General features: G+C 39.1%; 2 protein-coding genes and 1 long non-coding RNA gene across 7 annotated transcripts in view; 1 reads left to right on the top strand and 2 right to left on the bottom strand.

Moving 5' to 3' along the window:
• Positions 1-4,947, bottom strand: part of LOC125935791 (uncharacterized) — a 36,716-nt gene extending 31,769 nt beyond the window's left edge. For both annotated transcript variants that reach the window (XR_007461791.1, XR_007461792.1), the window contains exons 1-2: positions 4,691-4,947; positions 3,044-3,106 (exon numbers count right to left, since the gene is read on the bottom strand). This is a non-coding gene — a long non-coding RNA (uncharacterized LOC125935791). The remainder of the gene's footprint in view (positions 1-3,043; positions 3,107-4,690) is intronic.
• Positions 4,941-13,488, top strand: ZCCHC9 (zinc finger CCHC-type containing 9). 2 transcript variants are annotated; one of them, XM_049649736.1, is made up of 5 exons: positions 4,941-5,026; positions 6,135-6,544; positions 7,215-7,365; positions 7,599-7,691; positions 9,616-9,996. In XM_049649736.1, exons 2-5 carry the CDS (start codon positions 6,161-6,163, stop codon positions 9,807-9,809), a joined length of 822 nt encoding a protein of 273 aa, XP_049505693.1. In that variant the 5' UTR covers positions 4,941-5,026; positions 6,135-6,160; the 3' UTR covers positions 9,810-9,996. The 2 variants fall into 2 exon arrangements, with proteins under 2 accessions (XP_049505693.1, XP_049505694.1); XM_049649737.1 differs by lacking the exon at positions 4,941-5,026 and adding an exon at positions 10,952-13,488 and having other exon boundaries at positions 5,445-6,544; positions 9,616-9,684.
• A 546-nt stretch (positions 13,489-14,034) lies between these two features.
• Positions 14,035-15,697, bottom strand: part of ACOT12 (acyl-CoA thioesterase 12) — a 59,293-nt gene continuing 57,630 nt past the window's right edge. For 2 of the 3 annotated variants that reach the window (XM_049649731.1, XM_049649733.1), the window contains exons 14-15: positions 14,453-14,579; positions 14,035-14,192 (exon numbers count right to left, since the gene is read on the bottom strand). In XM_049649731.1, the coding sequence (XP_049505688.1) occupies positions 14,043-14,192; positions 14,453-14,579 (277 nt within the window). In that variant the 3' untranslated portion in view covers positions 14,035-14,042. The remainder of the gene's footprint in view (positions 14,193-14,452; positions 14,580-15,697) is intronic. The other variant, XM_049649732.1, reaches the window with a different exon arrangement.

A 15,697-nucleotide genomic window follows, 5' to 3' on the forward strand; every position in this document is an offset into this window, starting at 1 on the left:
GGGGGTGGGAGGGAGGGGAGGGTGGGTGATGGGTAATGAAGAGGGCATCTTTTGGGATGAGCACTGGGTGTTGTATGGAAACCAATTTGACAATAAATTTCATATATTAAAAAAAATAAAAATAAAAAATAAAAACCTAAAAAAATAATTCTAAATGTAATGCATATTCATTAAAGAGCATTTGTAAAATGCTAAGAAGAAAAAAGGAATTCAATTTCTTTACCTATTAGCCTTATTGTAAGGGTTCTAAAGCAGCTTAAATGCTTGACAGATTTTGAAGAAAGCAGCTGTTAGAATGTCACTGGTCTGGACCTCTTTTTTATTTTCAACAGTAGGGTCATTAATTCTTTCCTCTCTCTCTAGATGTATTTTTCTGTAGATTCCAAAGAAGTTCAGCAGGTGTCAGTGTTCTGAGCACTGCACTGGGTACACATTTGTACTATACATAACCCTCTTCTCTACATCTATCTTAGGAGATGCACTGTATAATCTAAAAAAATATGTATAGTTCTTCATTGCTTAAGCTGTCAAGGACAAAATGCAAACATTTTGTTTTTTGTTTTTTTTTAATGTTTGTTTATTTTTGAGAGAGAGACAGAGAGAGCGCAAGTTGGGGAGGGGCAGAGAGAGAGGGAGAGAAAGAATCCAGAAGCAGGCTCCAGGCTCTGAGCTGTCAGCACAGAGGCTGACGCGAAGCTTGAACTCCTGAACCTTGAGATAGATCATGACCTGAGCCAAAGTCAGATACTTAACTGACTGAGCCACCCAGGTGCCCCAAAATGCAAACACTTTGATTTAGCATTAAAAAAACACTTCAATTGACAAAATCTGGTCCCACCCATCCTTTCTAGATTCACTATCTTCCATTCCAAATTACAGTTAAACAGCTTGTTTTTTACATTTATTTATTTTGAGAGAGAGAGAGAGAGAGAGAGAGAGAATCCCAAGCAGGCTTGACGCTGTCAGTGGAGCCCAATGTGGGACCCAAACCCATGAACTGTGAGATCATGACCTGTGCTGAGATCAAGAGTCAGGCATTTAACCGAATGAGCCACCCAGTTACCCCAAACAGCTTGTTTTGAAGCTGCTCACACTCGTTTGAGACTCAGTTAGAGGGCCAGCTCCCTGAGGCTGGGCCTTAGACACTCCTAGTTCTGCAGCATCTAGGCTTATCCAAGCACCTCTCACTCTGAGACAATCTAATCAAGAGTGAAGCTTCAAGGGGCGCCTGGGTGGCTCAGTCGGTTGGGCATCCAACTTTGGCTCAGGTCATGATCTCACAGTCCATGGGTTCAAGCCCCACGTCGGGCTCTGTGCTGACAGCTCAGAGCCTGGAGCCTGCTTCAGATTCTGTGTCTCCCTCTTTCTCTGCCCCCCCCCCCCCCCCCCCCCCCCCCGCCGGCTCAAGCTCTGTCTCTCTCAAAAATAAACATCAAAACAATTTTTTAAATAATAAAAAAAAAAGAGTGAAGCTTCAAAATTCTAATGGGAGTGGTTCCAATTTCAGGTAAGATGAATTGAGCACACTCCACCCTGTGTCGCCCACTGAATGCATCTATAAAGCATAGATCAGCTATTTGAAGACTTAAAAAATAAGTAGTAGCAGGCAAATTATGGAAGACCAGAATTCAAAGTATCACTGAACCAAGGCTAAGTTTACATTCTGGACTTTTATCCTGGACATTGTGGATGTTATTTTGTATATACTCTGAATTGGTTTATTCCTCATGAAAAAAACATTTAAGAAGGCAATTAACTTGTTTAGACTGGCATTATGGGCTTTGTCTCATTTTTTGTGAGTGGCCATTCAAATCTCAGTTCATTTCTTTAAGCCTCTGAGCTTGTCTTGTGCATGTGGGGTCAGAGCCTGCTCAACACTTCATGTATAGAAGTAGAAGCATCCTTTTTATGGCTCTCTCCCTTTCAAAATTCCTCCTCACTATCCCGGTATGGCTGTTAATTGCTTTTTTTCTCTGGTTCCTGCAGCCAGAAAAATGATGGCAGGCTTTCTTAAAATTTTTAAAAAATTTTTAACATGTATTCATTTTTGAGAGACAGACAGAGCATGAGCGGGGTTGGGGCAGAGAGAGAAGACACAGAATCTGAAGTAGGCACCAGGCTCTGAGCTGTCCCCACAGAGCCTGACACGGGGATCGAACTCAGGAGCCATGGGACCATGACCTGAGCTGAAGTCAGACACTTAACTGACTGAGCCAGCGAGGCGCCCAGCAGGCTTTCTATTATAGTTTTAACTGCTCATGCACTTTTTGACTGTGGCCCATTTTCAGTGCAAACACACACACACACACACACACACACACACACACACACACTAACCCATGTGCTAGTTGCTTCTTCAAAGTTTGACTCCCCTCCGCAAGGGTCTGCTTTTATTTACTCTTCAGGATCCTCACACAGTGAATTTTATATTTTTCCCAGAATTTCTAGTTATCAGGATGAGAGTTGGTTTATAGAAATCTTACATCATCATAACTATTTTGTTTGAAACATAAAAATGTGTTGCCCATGTAAAAAATTACATTAACATAATCTGGCAATGGCCAGCTTCTTAAGCTGGGTAGTGTTTACATGAACTTGTGTTTTGTAATTACTTCAGATGTTTTATATTGCTTTCTGTATGCATAATACACTTCACAATTTTCTAAAAATGAGGTACTTCAGCACTTCATAACTGAAACTTTAGCCCCTCACTTAACATTTACCCTGTGGATGATAGTGTTATGAAAATAGCATATTTGTAGTATTTCAATAATATCTGAATAGATAAGACTTAATAAAGTGAATACATCCTAAGAAAATAAAGTATTATATGGACATGGATAACTTAAGTCTGTTTTAAAGTGGGTCAAGCAGGCAGGCAGGCAATCCCCTGCAGTACTGCAATGTAGGGAAGGTCACACTTTTGAACAGGGATCTTGGTTCAAGTCCTGACTCTACCTCTTACTAGATGTGTGACATTGGGTGAGTTACTTCATCTTTATGAGCTTGTTTCTTCATTGTAAAAATGGAGAATAGTACCTACCTCTCAGGATACTGGGTGAAGGAAGCAATGATTGTAAAGCATTCAGCACACAGTGCTAGGTACCTATAAAATGTTCAATGAAAGTTAGCTATTATTAGTATTGACAGTAATATTTTCTTCTGAACCCCACAGCATTTCTATGACCTATTTACTTAATTACTAATCTTCACTTGGTATATTTCCACAAAAACAATTTGAGATCATGTTCTTTCACTGCCAGGAAATGAATAATTTTTGAGTTTAAAATTCAACATAATACTAAAAAGACAAGTTTTAGTTGAATGCACCCTCTAGTGGTGTACATTACATGCAAGTACCTGGCTTCTACAAAAGAAAACCTCTTTATGAAATGTCACTAGGTTGGTGCTTAGACCTTGAAGCCAGCTGGTTGAGAACATGGTATGAAGAGGATGATCATACAACTTTTAGGAAGCTCCCTCTCTTCAAGAGCTGGAGGAATTTTTTACCTTTTAAATCTTCCCCCACTGTAAAACCTAGGATATTTCTGATATTCACCATACCAAATCCTAGTATTCCTACAACACTGACTTTCATCTTTCCTCCTAAAGAAAACCAGGTCACTTTCGACTTTGCTGTAACAAGCATTGAAACGTATTACTCTTCACTTAGTTAACAAAAACGTACTGAGCACCAACTATATATACTAGGCAGTGGGAAGACAATAAACAACTTATTCACAATTAATTATGTAATTACTAATTTGAAGCATTGTAAACAAAGATTGCCATGAGCTTACAATAGGGGATTGGTCTAATGGCGGGGGAGGGGGGGGGGAGCAGGGAGGGGTACAGGAAAGCTTACTTAAGAATATAATGTGTAAAGCCCTGAAGGTGAAATATTTAACTAGAAGAAAAGCACCATACAAAGAGAGCAGCATATGTAAAGGCCTGGAGATAGCAAGGTACATGCAGCATGTGAGAAACTGAGAAACTGGTCAAAGAAGAGGAAATTGTGCAGGCTGAGGATAGGGAAGTAGTCAAGGATTTAATACCAAGTTAAGGTTGGAGTTCATCTTAAGAACAACAGGAAACTATTAAAGGATTTAAAGCAGAAGAATAACAATCTGATTTACATCTTTAAAAGTTCACTTGGCTAAGGCATGGAAAGGGATTCCAAGAAGTGGTGAAAACAGTGGATGCCCAGACCAGCTACCAGTAATCCAGGTGAGATGAGATGAAGCCTGGCACAAAGTCGGTGGCAGTTGAGATAAAGTGGACAGATACTTAAGGGGTAAAATGGATTGATCACGATGCTGGGCATCAAAGTGGCAGACCTAGTGAACTGAGTTGGTGTAATAATGCCATTTTTCCCACAAAGTACAACTTGTGGTGGTAGCTGTTTGGGAGAGGTTGTTGAGACAATGAATTAAGAGGCTAGGGTTTTCCTCTTAAAGAGAACTTGTATGACTACAAACTAGAATTATTTCCACTGAACTAGCAGTGGCAGGACAATTAGTCACCGACTTCCACCAACTAGGGCCCTAAACGTCTCTTTTATATTTCTATCACAGTGACCCACTACCACTATGCTATGACTTTACCTTACATCTGCCTGGAAAGCCCTTAACTCACTCCCGCCCCAAATTTCACCAGATTTTTGCTTTTCAAAGTACAGTTCAAAGGTCACCTTCTCAAGGAAGTCTTCCCAGTGTTTTCCACCGCCTCCCCCCAATCCTGCCGTGCATCTCTTCCAACTAGTTGTGGGTTCCAGACACACTTCATCTCTGTGTCCTCGTTGTGCAGCGCTGCACCTTTCAAACGCTAGACGCTCCACAAATATTTACTCATATTCATTTACCCGCCCAGGAAGAGACCCTAGCACCCGCCTGCAGGACTAACTTGGCCCTCCGGAAGTGACGCGCTCTCAGCGACAACGCATTTCCGGTCTCCAGTGCCGACTCGGTCTCAGGGGGAGAGACTTCTCTGGTTCGCTAACTCGGCTGCCCTGGAGGATTCATGCGCGGTAAGAATTTGTGCAAGGCTGAGCGAGATAGGACCCCGGGACCGCCAGGTGCTGTGGAGTCCTCCCGTTCGTTCCCAGGGACGTGATGGGAAGGCACAGCGACTGACTGCTAGGCCCCTAACAGCCCTCAGCGCCACATGGGTTTGGAATGCCGAGCTGCGCGGCCCGCTGAGGGCGCGGGCGCAGGGGTCGGTCTCAGCTGTGGGGTGCTAACTGCTTGAGCTGGCGCGTCTAGCCCCACTGGGGCCCCCGCCGTGGGAGTGGGTCCCGCCGCCTCGGCCTTCTTACCCAAAGCTTCCCCCTTCACGGGTACTCAGGGTAATGCTAGTCCACCTCCTGAATAGCTCCAGCCCCTACAGTGATAGTCGCAGGCTCTGCAATGATGAGTGTGCGCGCGTGGCATGTAGAGTAGCGTGCAACGTCTCACCTATTCATTGACTCCACCCTTCGGCTTGTGTTGCGGATGTTACTGAAGACGAGAGCTGAAGTTTTAACTCTGGTTGGTACACGGGGTGCCGCCCTAAAAGGGGCGCGGCTTAATTGAAAATGATTTGAAACCGCTGGGCTGGAAGCAGTTTATTCTCTAATTAGAAGACCAGCATTATCACGTGACCGCAAACACTTGTCAGTCTGTTGGGAAGACTTGTAATGACAAACTTTGCGTCAAGGACAGGATTTCTGTATACTTAATTTGCTATGCAAATTGATTGCTTTGAACTGACAGACTAAGCAATATGATGGGGAGAAAGTAGACCTGGGACTTACAGACGGGAAACAGCCAGGAAAACTTCAGAATTGGGAAGAGTAACTTCATTCACTTGTATCACTATGTGATACATAATATTTTACAAAGTAATTTTTTTCTTGAATTGTTTTACAGTTTTAAGCATTTATATACGTGTTTCTTTATCTGGTGTGGTAGCTTCTCTGGTAAGGGCTAGATTTACTTCATAGGCATATCTATGCAGCATGTTACAGAATTAAATATACACGAAGTAAAAAGTGTTTTAATAATTAAAGCGTCAACATATAGGCATAATGTGATACACTATGTATATTTAGTGGGGTTTTTTTAAATGGTTATTAACCAGCCATGCTTGTCTTAAAGTTTGATAAGGTAACTTTGATGAAATCATGACCAGGTGGGCACGAGTTACTACCACACGTAACAAGAGACCTTTGGCTGCAACATCATGGGAGGACATGAAGAAGGGGTCCCTTGAGGGAGAAGGCCAAAACCTACCAAAAAGTAAACAACTTGAAGCCAATAGGCTCTCTGCTAAAAATGATACGCCTCAAGCAAAACACAAAAAGAACAAAAAGAAAAAGGAGTACTTAAATGAAGATGTAAATGGATTCCTGGAATACTTAAGGCAAAACCCACAGATGGTTCATAATGGAGAGAGGATAGCAACAGACAGTCAGGAGGTAAGGGAAGAAATTGCAGTTGCTTTAAAGAAAGATAGTCGCCGGGAAGAAAGAAGACTAAAAAGACAAGCAGCAAAGAAAAATGCAATGGTAAGATCATCGCTTCCACCAAACGGTTACTTTATGTAAGTCAAAACTATTATTCATACATTCACACACACACGCACACACACACACACACACACACACACATTAGCCAGAGTATGATTGCTCTTGTGTACTAGATTTGTAAAGCATCTTTTTTTAAGTTTGTTTTAAGAGAAAGCATGTGCGCATGTGCGTGTGCTCAAGGGGACAGGGACAGAGGAGAGAGAGAGGAGAGGGAATCCCAAGCAGGTTTTGCACTGTTAGCACAGAGCCTGACCAGGGTTCAGTCTCATGAATCATGAGATGATGACCTGAGCCAAAATCAAGAGTTGGACGCTTAACTGACTGATCCACCCAGGCACCCCCCCCCTTTTTTTTTTCCTTAATGTTTATTTATTTATTTTGAGAGAGAGAATGTGAGGCGGGAGAGGGGCAGAGAGAGGAGAGAGAATCCCAAGCAGGCTCCTTGCTATTATAGCAGAGCCCTACACAGGGCTCAGTCTCATGAACTGAGAAATCATGACCTGAGCCAAAATCAAGAGGCAGACACACAACCTTCTGAGCCATCCTGGTGCCCCACAAATGACAAATGTTTTAAAGATATTTTTTATAACAAGAATTGATAAAGCCACTGTAGTTTTGCAACATGGAAACTCATATTTTGTTTTCTCAGGTATGTTTCCATTGTAGAAAACCCGGCCATGGAATTGCAGATTGCCCAGCCGCCCTTGAGAATCAAGATATGGGCACTGGAATATGTTACCGGTGTGGGTCCACAGAGCATGAAATAACCAAGTGCAAAGCCAAAGTAGACCCAGCTCTTGGTACATTTTCTATCGTTTTTTGATTTGGTTAATGTCAGAAGTGGCCAATACGTAACCAACTGGGTTTTTTTTCTGGATAGAATTTATCATGAGTATGCCACTTAATATTTTGAAATCAAGACTGAATTCTAAGTTGTATTAAAAATAGGGGTTTTCAGGGTATTTAAAATAATATGAATTACATGACTTGTTCTATACTTAGCCAACTTAATAGGAAATGTTGATCCTTACAGGTGAATTTCCTTTCGCAAAATGTTTTGTTTGTGGGGAAATGGGACATCTGTCCAGATCTTGTCCTGATAATCCCAAAGGACTTTATGCTGATGGTGAGTACTGTTAACTTTATATGTCAGAAAAGGTGAGTTACTATGTAGAGTTGTGATTTAATTTGTACTCAATCAGTTCTTGAATAAATTCTTGAACAAATAACAAAACCTTGAGAATTTTAATTTTTATCAAACTATTCTTTGTACTGGAGTTGATGTGTAATATGAGGATGTATTAGTCAAATCAGAAATAACTAAAGTGTGTATTTCAAGCATTGTGCTTTCAGCATCATTTGTGGGAGTAGGTTATAAATATCTACTTTTAAACATAACAGAAGTAAAGGGATTATATCTCAAGCTAATATAAGATTTAAAAATTAGTGTGAATTTAATCACAGGCTAGCATACCATTTTGGATAGATGGGCTGGTACACATTCTTCAATATTTGTAGTAATTTTTATTTCTGAGTGTTTTCCTTGGTCAGTTGTCTAGCATGGGATCCTGTAACTTTCTTATCTGTAGCTCAGCTAACATATTAAGGTCCCTGAATAAAGTCTGTGATCTCTAAAGCTTTAAGGAGGAAATTTTCTGGTAATGTGAATAATGTGCTCATGTGATAGCTGGTACCATCAGATTCTAGACATCTCTTGTGTGTCATGTCCTGGGTTCCATGGGACAAGTCCAGTGAAAAGGCACAGCTTTTGGAATCAAGCTGACCAGTTACAGCTCCAGTACCACCACTCACTAGTTGTGGGACTCTGGCTGAGTCATTTAATTTCTCTCATCTCAATTTCCTCCCTCGCCTATAAAATGGAGATGACAAACTGTATCTCATGGACTCTAAGATGAACGTTATTTCACATTTTCATGTCCCTGTACTCAGAATGTATCTTACCATTGGTGACTGACATGTAATTGGCAGATTTTTTTTCCTGAGAGGTATGTAAAATAATTATAATCAATAGTGTATTCGATATGATGAACTATGGTATTTACCTTGAAGAGCTATGAGAATTAAAATATATTGTTCAAAAGTACCTCTTCTATTTCACTATGACATCTACAACAGTAAGGAAGCCTAACCCTGGAAAATGCCCAAAGGTGTCTTTCAGTTTTGAACTTATGACACAGGTCAGATGACATGAGTAATGGGCAAAGATGGTTTTGGATGGTTACGCAAAATGACTAGGTATTTTTAAAAAGTGCAGCAAAGAAAACAGATCACACAGAAGTGAGAATTCAGCTATGTTTACATCCTGTAGGGTCATTTTTCTGGATAAGTCACTTAACATTATAAGCATGTCATACTTACAATGCTTGACCATTAAGTAACAGTGTTTGACCATTAAGCTAATCTTAGAAACCATATGTGTTGTAATTCACAATCTGGAATGTTGCTTAAAGTAGGCAGACAGGCATTTTTATTAGGATGAGGCTGCCTGGCAGTCAGAAGGCCCTAAAACAAAAGTTAATTTCATTCCTTTTGTAACTGCTCACCCTTGTCTGACCTGTACAGATGAGCAGTGGGTCCTAACCTTTTTTGAGGTTATTGGTCATTTATTTGATAAGAATTACAGACATCCTCCTCAAAAAATGCATCTGGACACAACTTTTGCCTACAGGTTCAACAGTTCACAACACTTTGCCTATCTAATCATGGTTTAAGGTCTAGTCTTGTGTGCAGTGGCTCTCGAACACTCCAGAGGACACGTATCTTCTTCCGTTATATCTCTCTTCTCTTTCCTCCTTCTCCCCTGAAGGCCAGGTACGAGAAGTGGTGGGTAGGTACAGTTCAGTGCTCTGTGAGATCAAAAGGAATGGACGATGGACTTACTAACTGGAGTGGTGGCACCTACCTATGTTCCTGTTTTCAACTACCTTTACAACTGACAAAGTTGTGAGGACCAAATAAGAAAAGTGTTTTGAGACATTATAACCCCTTCTAAGTATGAGAGATTTTCAGTGACTTTGTTCTTTTAATAGGTGGTTGCTGCAGACTTTGTGGCTCTGTGGAACATTTTAAGAAAGATTGCCCTGAGAGCCAGAATTCAGGTGAGATCTCTTGGCCTCCATTAGAAGGGGTGGGATTAGTATTCTTTGTTTTTCTTGAAATTTTTTATGAAGAGTTCATTGAGGTACCACTGATTTTAAGGCAACCTGGTTTCCTACTACAGTGATGACTTAATCATTTCTCTGTCAGGAGTAGACACAATAGTATTAGCTGAGTGTTAGCTAGTATTATTAGGTGAGGAAAAAAAAAGTGACCACTAAGTCCTAGAAGACCTTGATTTTATAAAGCATTGTATTCATAAACATTCATATTTGGCAACTAATGAATTTAATAATGGAGCCAATTCTGTTACTAAAAGAAAAATACTGATTCACTAAGAGAAAATCAGAAATATGAAAATAACTCAATATTTTTATGATTACCATCCTCATATATGCTTTGCTTTGTGTATACCTGAAGGACTCAGAGCTGGTTGTAAAAACTGCCAAAAATATTAAAATTGTGTTAGGTACACTATCTGGCCAGATACATTTTCTTCCTAATGAAATACCCTTTGTCACCAAAAACTTCATAAATGTTTGCTATACCTATTGCAGATTTGGGGGGAAGTGGAGACCATTATTATATTAGTTTACCTAAATTAGAATGATGATAATCTTGAGCAAAAGAATGCAAGATAGGATAGCAGTAGTCCTTCTTAAGGAAAAACACATTTCTTTTTATTTCAGATAGTCACAGTACTACCCAGTAAGTCTGCCCATTCTTCCTCCCCGAACACTTAAATTTGAAAACCAAGAGTTCTTGTTTATGATCTTGTCTAGAAGAAGATGGTCTTCACTACATTGTAGCCAGTGAGACTGAAATAATGGAAGTGGAGTTTGAATTCTCCCTCCTGGGAGGATTGCCATTCCCAAATGACAAGACTGACAAGCAGATGTTGTATAATTTCACAGGTGGAATCTTGTGCATTTAAAACTGATGCTTCATAAGTCTTACTGTTTACAGAGTCTTAGAATTCATTGACTCTATAATGATGAACTCTGGGAAAGAATGAAAGAGCTTTCTCATCAATTTCTGCATTGCAAAGCAGTTGCTGCATTTCCCTAATTGGGATGAGAAATTGCCTGTGGTACTCCAAAATCAAGTGTTATAATCAATTACAGAATTGCTCACTCTCCTTTAGTGATGGAGTCTTCCCTCCTTGTGATTATTCATGTCAAAACTAATTCCTTTGCTCAGCTAGTACCAATCTGGGTGGATGTATTTGATTACCATTTTTCTTACATTCTAACTTTCATTCCTTAACAGATCGAATGGTCACAGTTGGTCGCTGGGCAATGGGAATGAGTGCAGACTATGAAGAAATTTTGGATGTGCCTGAACCACAGAAACCCAAAACAAAGATACCTAAAGTTGTTAATTTTTGATAATGATTAGTACTATCATTAGTTACCGCCTCATTGTGAGCTACTTTGAACTGGGCCTACCTCACACACTGGAGCTGAGCTCCCTTGGAGACCTGTGTTGTAGACATCAGTATGATGTGCATATGGTCAGATAGTTTCCTGAGTGCTGTCCATTAAAAAGTGCCTCTCTCACTGGAGAAAATCACTGAAGAAAAGTATAAGATTTTTAAATTGGATTCTCTAAAAGAATATATTTAACAGGTAGAACTTAGGTATAACTAAGTGGTTACATACTTGATTGTAACAGTCATCTTTTTCTTAAAAACTATGCATTAATGTGAACCACCCTTAAACAAAGTATAACTTTTGCGTTTAGAAATGAAGTTTTGGTTATATTGTTTTCTTGGTTCAAAATATCAATTTATTACTATATTAGGAATTTATAAGTTGCCACAATACTGTATTTTTAAAATATTTAATTCAAAAATCATTTGCTATGTACTTATTTTTCTGAATACCTCATTCTGGATTGAACTAGCCATTGTCTGTTTATGTCCAGATAATCCCTTTGGGAACACAATCTTTTTATGAATTCTAGATGAGATTAATTTTGGTTAATTTTTGTTTTAGTTTTGACATAAAGAAGTACAAATTATTGAGGTAACATAGAAGAATACGTTAACAACAGCTCCTTCTTTGTCCTGGATTTTCAAGAGTGAAATTCTAGCCAAAATTATTTTGGGGTATTTAACCAGAATGATGTTACTTAACAGACTGTATATCACACTTAATAGCATTTTGTTCATGTGTTTTAGATGAGTCTGGGTGAGATGCAGGTATCACCATAATAGAGTTAGAATGCTAATCAGAGACCCATTAGCTTCTTTGTTGGATTTTATGAATACATGCATACTTAATACATGTATTTCACAAGGCTAGGGCTCATATTGTAATGGAATGACTCTAGTGGATTGTGTGTTTCATTTGGAATTTTACCTGATTGGATACATTTGTAACTAAAGGAAACAGCTGTGATTAGTTACTGTAGCTTCAAAAGCAAAATATTTACCAAATAAGAAACACTTTTCTCTGTTTTAATGTCTGCAAAGCTCAACAGTTCTAGTCTTAATAAGAGCTGTTGTTTTACTTTTGGTGTGAGAGGAAAACATGACAGAATACAACTCAGCATCCCAGAATATAAGGAAAGGAGTGTCATTTAAAAGAAATCACACAAGTCATGTAGCTGGAAAAGGATAGCAATGCTGCCTTAGTCATTTAGCCCAAACACACTCAGATTTATTTCACCTATCCTATCAGGTGTCAAGGACTCTGGCCAGTCAAAACCTGTCTCCAGTGAGGAAGGCAAGCATTAAATATTTCCCAAGTACCTGCTGTATTCCTGGTACTCTCTTAGGCACTAGGGATTGTAACAGAGATGAAGACAAGGTCACGTGCTTTCTAATGAGGCTTTAGGATGGAGAGGAGACTTGGGGAGAGATGCATATCAGAAATATCAGTATATCAGAAAAATATCAGATATTTTATTACACTTTAAAAATATTCTACTGAATCGCCTAAGACTTGGTCATTAATCACTCTTCCTTCAGTCCTTTGGAAATGTCACCTCTTACAAGCTTATCATTCACTTTTCTATGGCTGACTCCTAAATCCATCTGGCCCTAATATCCTCAATTACAGTTCCTACTTGGATGTTCCACCAATACCTCAGGTCATTACTGCAGTAATTTTCAAAACAATATAAATTCAAAGACCTACGACAGGCAGAGGTTGGAAGTGTCTCAATTGTAGGAGAGGTGTGAAATTTTACCATACAAAATTTTAGTTAAGTAACTCCATTATAGCTAATTTTTTTTTTGCTTTTTAAAATCTAAAAATATTCTAAAAAATTTTTCTGCTTCTGAAATGTATAGGCATTTAAATCTACATATTCACCCTTAATGTATGTAAGTGTTAATTCATAAAATTGGAGCACAGTCCAAAGTTTATGTAAATGAAAACCTGCTGACACGGAATAAAACTAATTAACAACCAGACCTAGGCTGGGTGAGTGGACGGGTTGGGGAAGCGGGTAGGCTGGGGAAGCAGAGGTAGAGATCTGACATACAGCAGGATGTACCTAACCTCTTAAGTGCTCTAAACTCTAATGAAGAAGTCCTTCAACTTTTAAATGCTGTCTTGTAGAGGAGGCTAACTTGACATATGCTGGTTTGTCTTACGAGTAAAGACAAATCACAGAGTAGAGTAATGAATGCTGAAGTCTAGGGAATAAAGTGCTAATGTAATGGTTATGAAAGAAGAGCTCAGTTAATATTCTTTCTCTGCGACATCACATTGTGCAGGTACTTTTCTGTGTGTATATATAGCAATAGATACTAAATTGGCCAGCCACCTTGAATATATGTTAAATGACACTAGTAAAGTAGTTTCTATTACTAAAATTGATTGGATTCCATTATGTTTTAATGTCTTCCTAATTTAAAGCTCTAAACTATGTAATACATCTTGTCAGTTGCTCCTGACATACAGATATCCGCCATATATGGAACAATCCCACACTATTAATCACCTAGCCAACTTACCATTTTTTATTTTGTAAAATTTTATACAATTTTAAACAGAACACATGTTTCATCTCCGTAGCCTAAACATGCTTATGATCATTTTAAACCATATTTGTACCATTTTACAGGACACACAAAATTGAATATGGGCAATTCCCACTGCCTGTGTCCCTGGAAGGAAGCAGAGCCACAGACAATGTAAAACAGTTTTAAAGCTCTTTAAATAATGCTATCCAAATCACTGGTGTTTGACCTGAGATGAATTTTATTTTTTAACCCCTTCCTAACTGCATTTTGCTTAAGCCAATATTAAATTACTTTGTGGCCCCAAAGCTTGCCAAAGTGTCAGGGCTAAGGGTATGCGGAATTGAAAGTGGTAAATAAAACTGGAAGTAAGTGACAGTTTACCATTTAAAATGTGTTTATCAACCCACCATCAGTAGCATTCTCTATGAATTTTATACAAGAGGCTGCTGTCTCTTCTATGGATTTTGACCAGCCACCAAGATTTCCAGCAAAGTAAGGAGAGATGCTAGCAGAAATCTGGTTGAAGTATGATACCTGTTTCAAAAAGAAAATACATTATTTTAATTATTTATTGACTTCGAGCTTCTTTCAGCAGGGATCTGAATCTTGTTGGTATAGGGAAGGCTATGACCGTAATCTTCTGGGGACTTTCTGGAATGATCTACAAGGATGACCTCAGGATTCCCCTGATGTGGACACATGACAGAATTTCAATTAATTAGGGAATGTGGGTAAAAGCCTTCTCTCTATATCTGCAGTAGCAAATTCATGTGCAGATGTTCCATCAAACTTACGGTACAGGAGCTGCTGTCAATAGCACGGATGAGAAATCCAGCACATATGATTTCACTTCTGATGTAGTGTGGACAAGGGGGGACTGAAGGCAGAAGAACCGATTTCACTGCTACCGTGTAAGTGCTACTGAAAAATGAAAGGACGTTTTCTAAGTTATTGTGAGAGATTAAAACATTTGTTAGAAAATAAATTTCTAGAGTTAATTAACCTTATTTACGTAGGTAAAAGTGAAACTATAGAGACCCAGATCTTCTAGACGAGGGATCTACATTCAAGTAGACTACATTCAAGTGTAGGAAAGGTAATAAGGGCCACAGGTGTTTTCTGCCTGTGTAAGAATTACTTAATACTTTGCGTAACTCTACAAAGTGGAATCAACTTCCAAGCATGCTTTATTATGTATGCCCTAATGAGTTGTAATTTCAGGCTCTTCTCTTTTTTTAATTGAAAAACAAAACAAAACAAAACCCATTGATTTAAAGAAACTTCACACAACAGAGAACCTTATAGACTAGAAAACAGTCTTCCTCAGTCCACCCTAGCCACAGTCCATTCTCATCCTGGAGATGAACACTGTTAATATTTTGCTCTGTAGCCTTCCGGACCTTTTTATAAATATATAACATTGATGTAAGCAAATGCAAATATAGATTTTTGCATAAATATTATCATTTAATAAATATCGGTCTATAGTTTGATTTTTCACCTAACAATAAATCTTTGGAGGTATTTCTGTATCAGCACCTCTATAGCTACTTCATCTTTTTTAATGATGGCAGGATGCCTGGGTGGCTCCATTGGTTGAACATGCGACTTTGGCTCAGTTCATGAACTCGCCCTTCCAGAGTTCCAGCCCTGCATTGCACTCTGTGCTGACAGCTCAGAGCCTGCAGCCTGTTTTGGATACTCTGTCTCCCTCTCTACCCCTGGGCTCCTCTGTCTCCCTCTCCCCCTCCCCCACTCATGCTCTGGTCTCTCAAAAATAAACATTTAAAAAAAATGATGGCATAGTACTCTGCAATATGGCTCTACCATAATTTATAAGATGGACCCTCAGTTTATGTCCATTTCTTTTTCCATAATAAATGGTACTATACTGAACATCCATGTGCATTAATAATATTCACACATGTTCGATTATTCTTATAGGCCAGCTTTCACATGGGAAATCATGCTGGCCAGTTCCAGGTGTAGACTTTAACTGTCCTGGAAGCTTCTACCTCTTATTTATTTGAACACTGACT

Source organism: Panthera uncia, assembly GCF_023721935.1.
Source record: "Panthera uncia isolate 11264 chromosome A1 unlocalized genomic scaffold, Puncia_PCG_1.0 HiC_scaffold_17, whole genome shotgun sequence".
Lineage (NCBI taxonomy): Eukaryota > Metazoa > Chordata > Mammalia > Carnivora > Felidae > Panthera > Panthera uncia.

What these genes read in the sequence shown, in the direction of transcription:
- ZCCHC9 (XM_049649736.1), top strand. Translation starts at nt 6,161, where the DNA reads ATGACCAGGTGGGCACGAGTTACTACCACACGTAACAAGAGACCTTTG. An exon ending in CAGCAAAGAAAAATGCAATG is followed by an intron (nt 6,545 to 7,214) that starts GTAAGATCATCG and finishes TTGTTTTCTCAG; the next exon opens with GTATGTTTCCATTGTAGAAA. An exon ending in CAAAGGACTTTATGCTGATG is followed by an intron (nt 7,692 to 9,615) that starts GTGAGTACTGTT and finishes TTCTTTTAATAG; the next exon opens with GTGGTTGCTGCAGACTTTGT.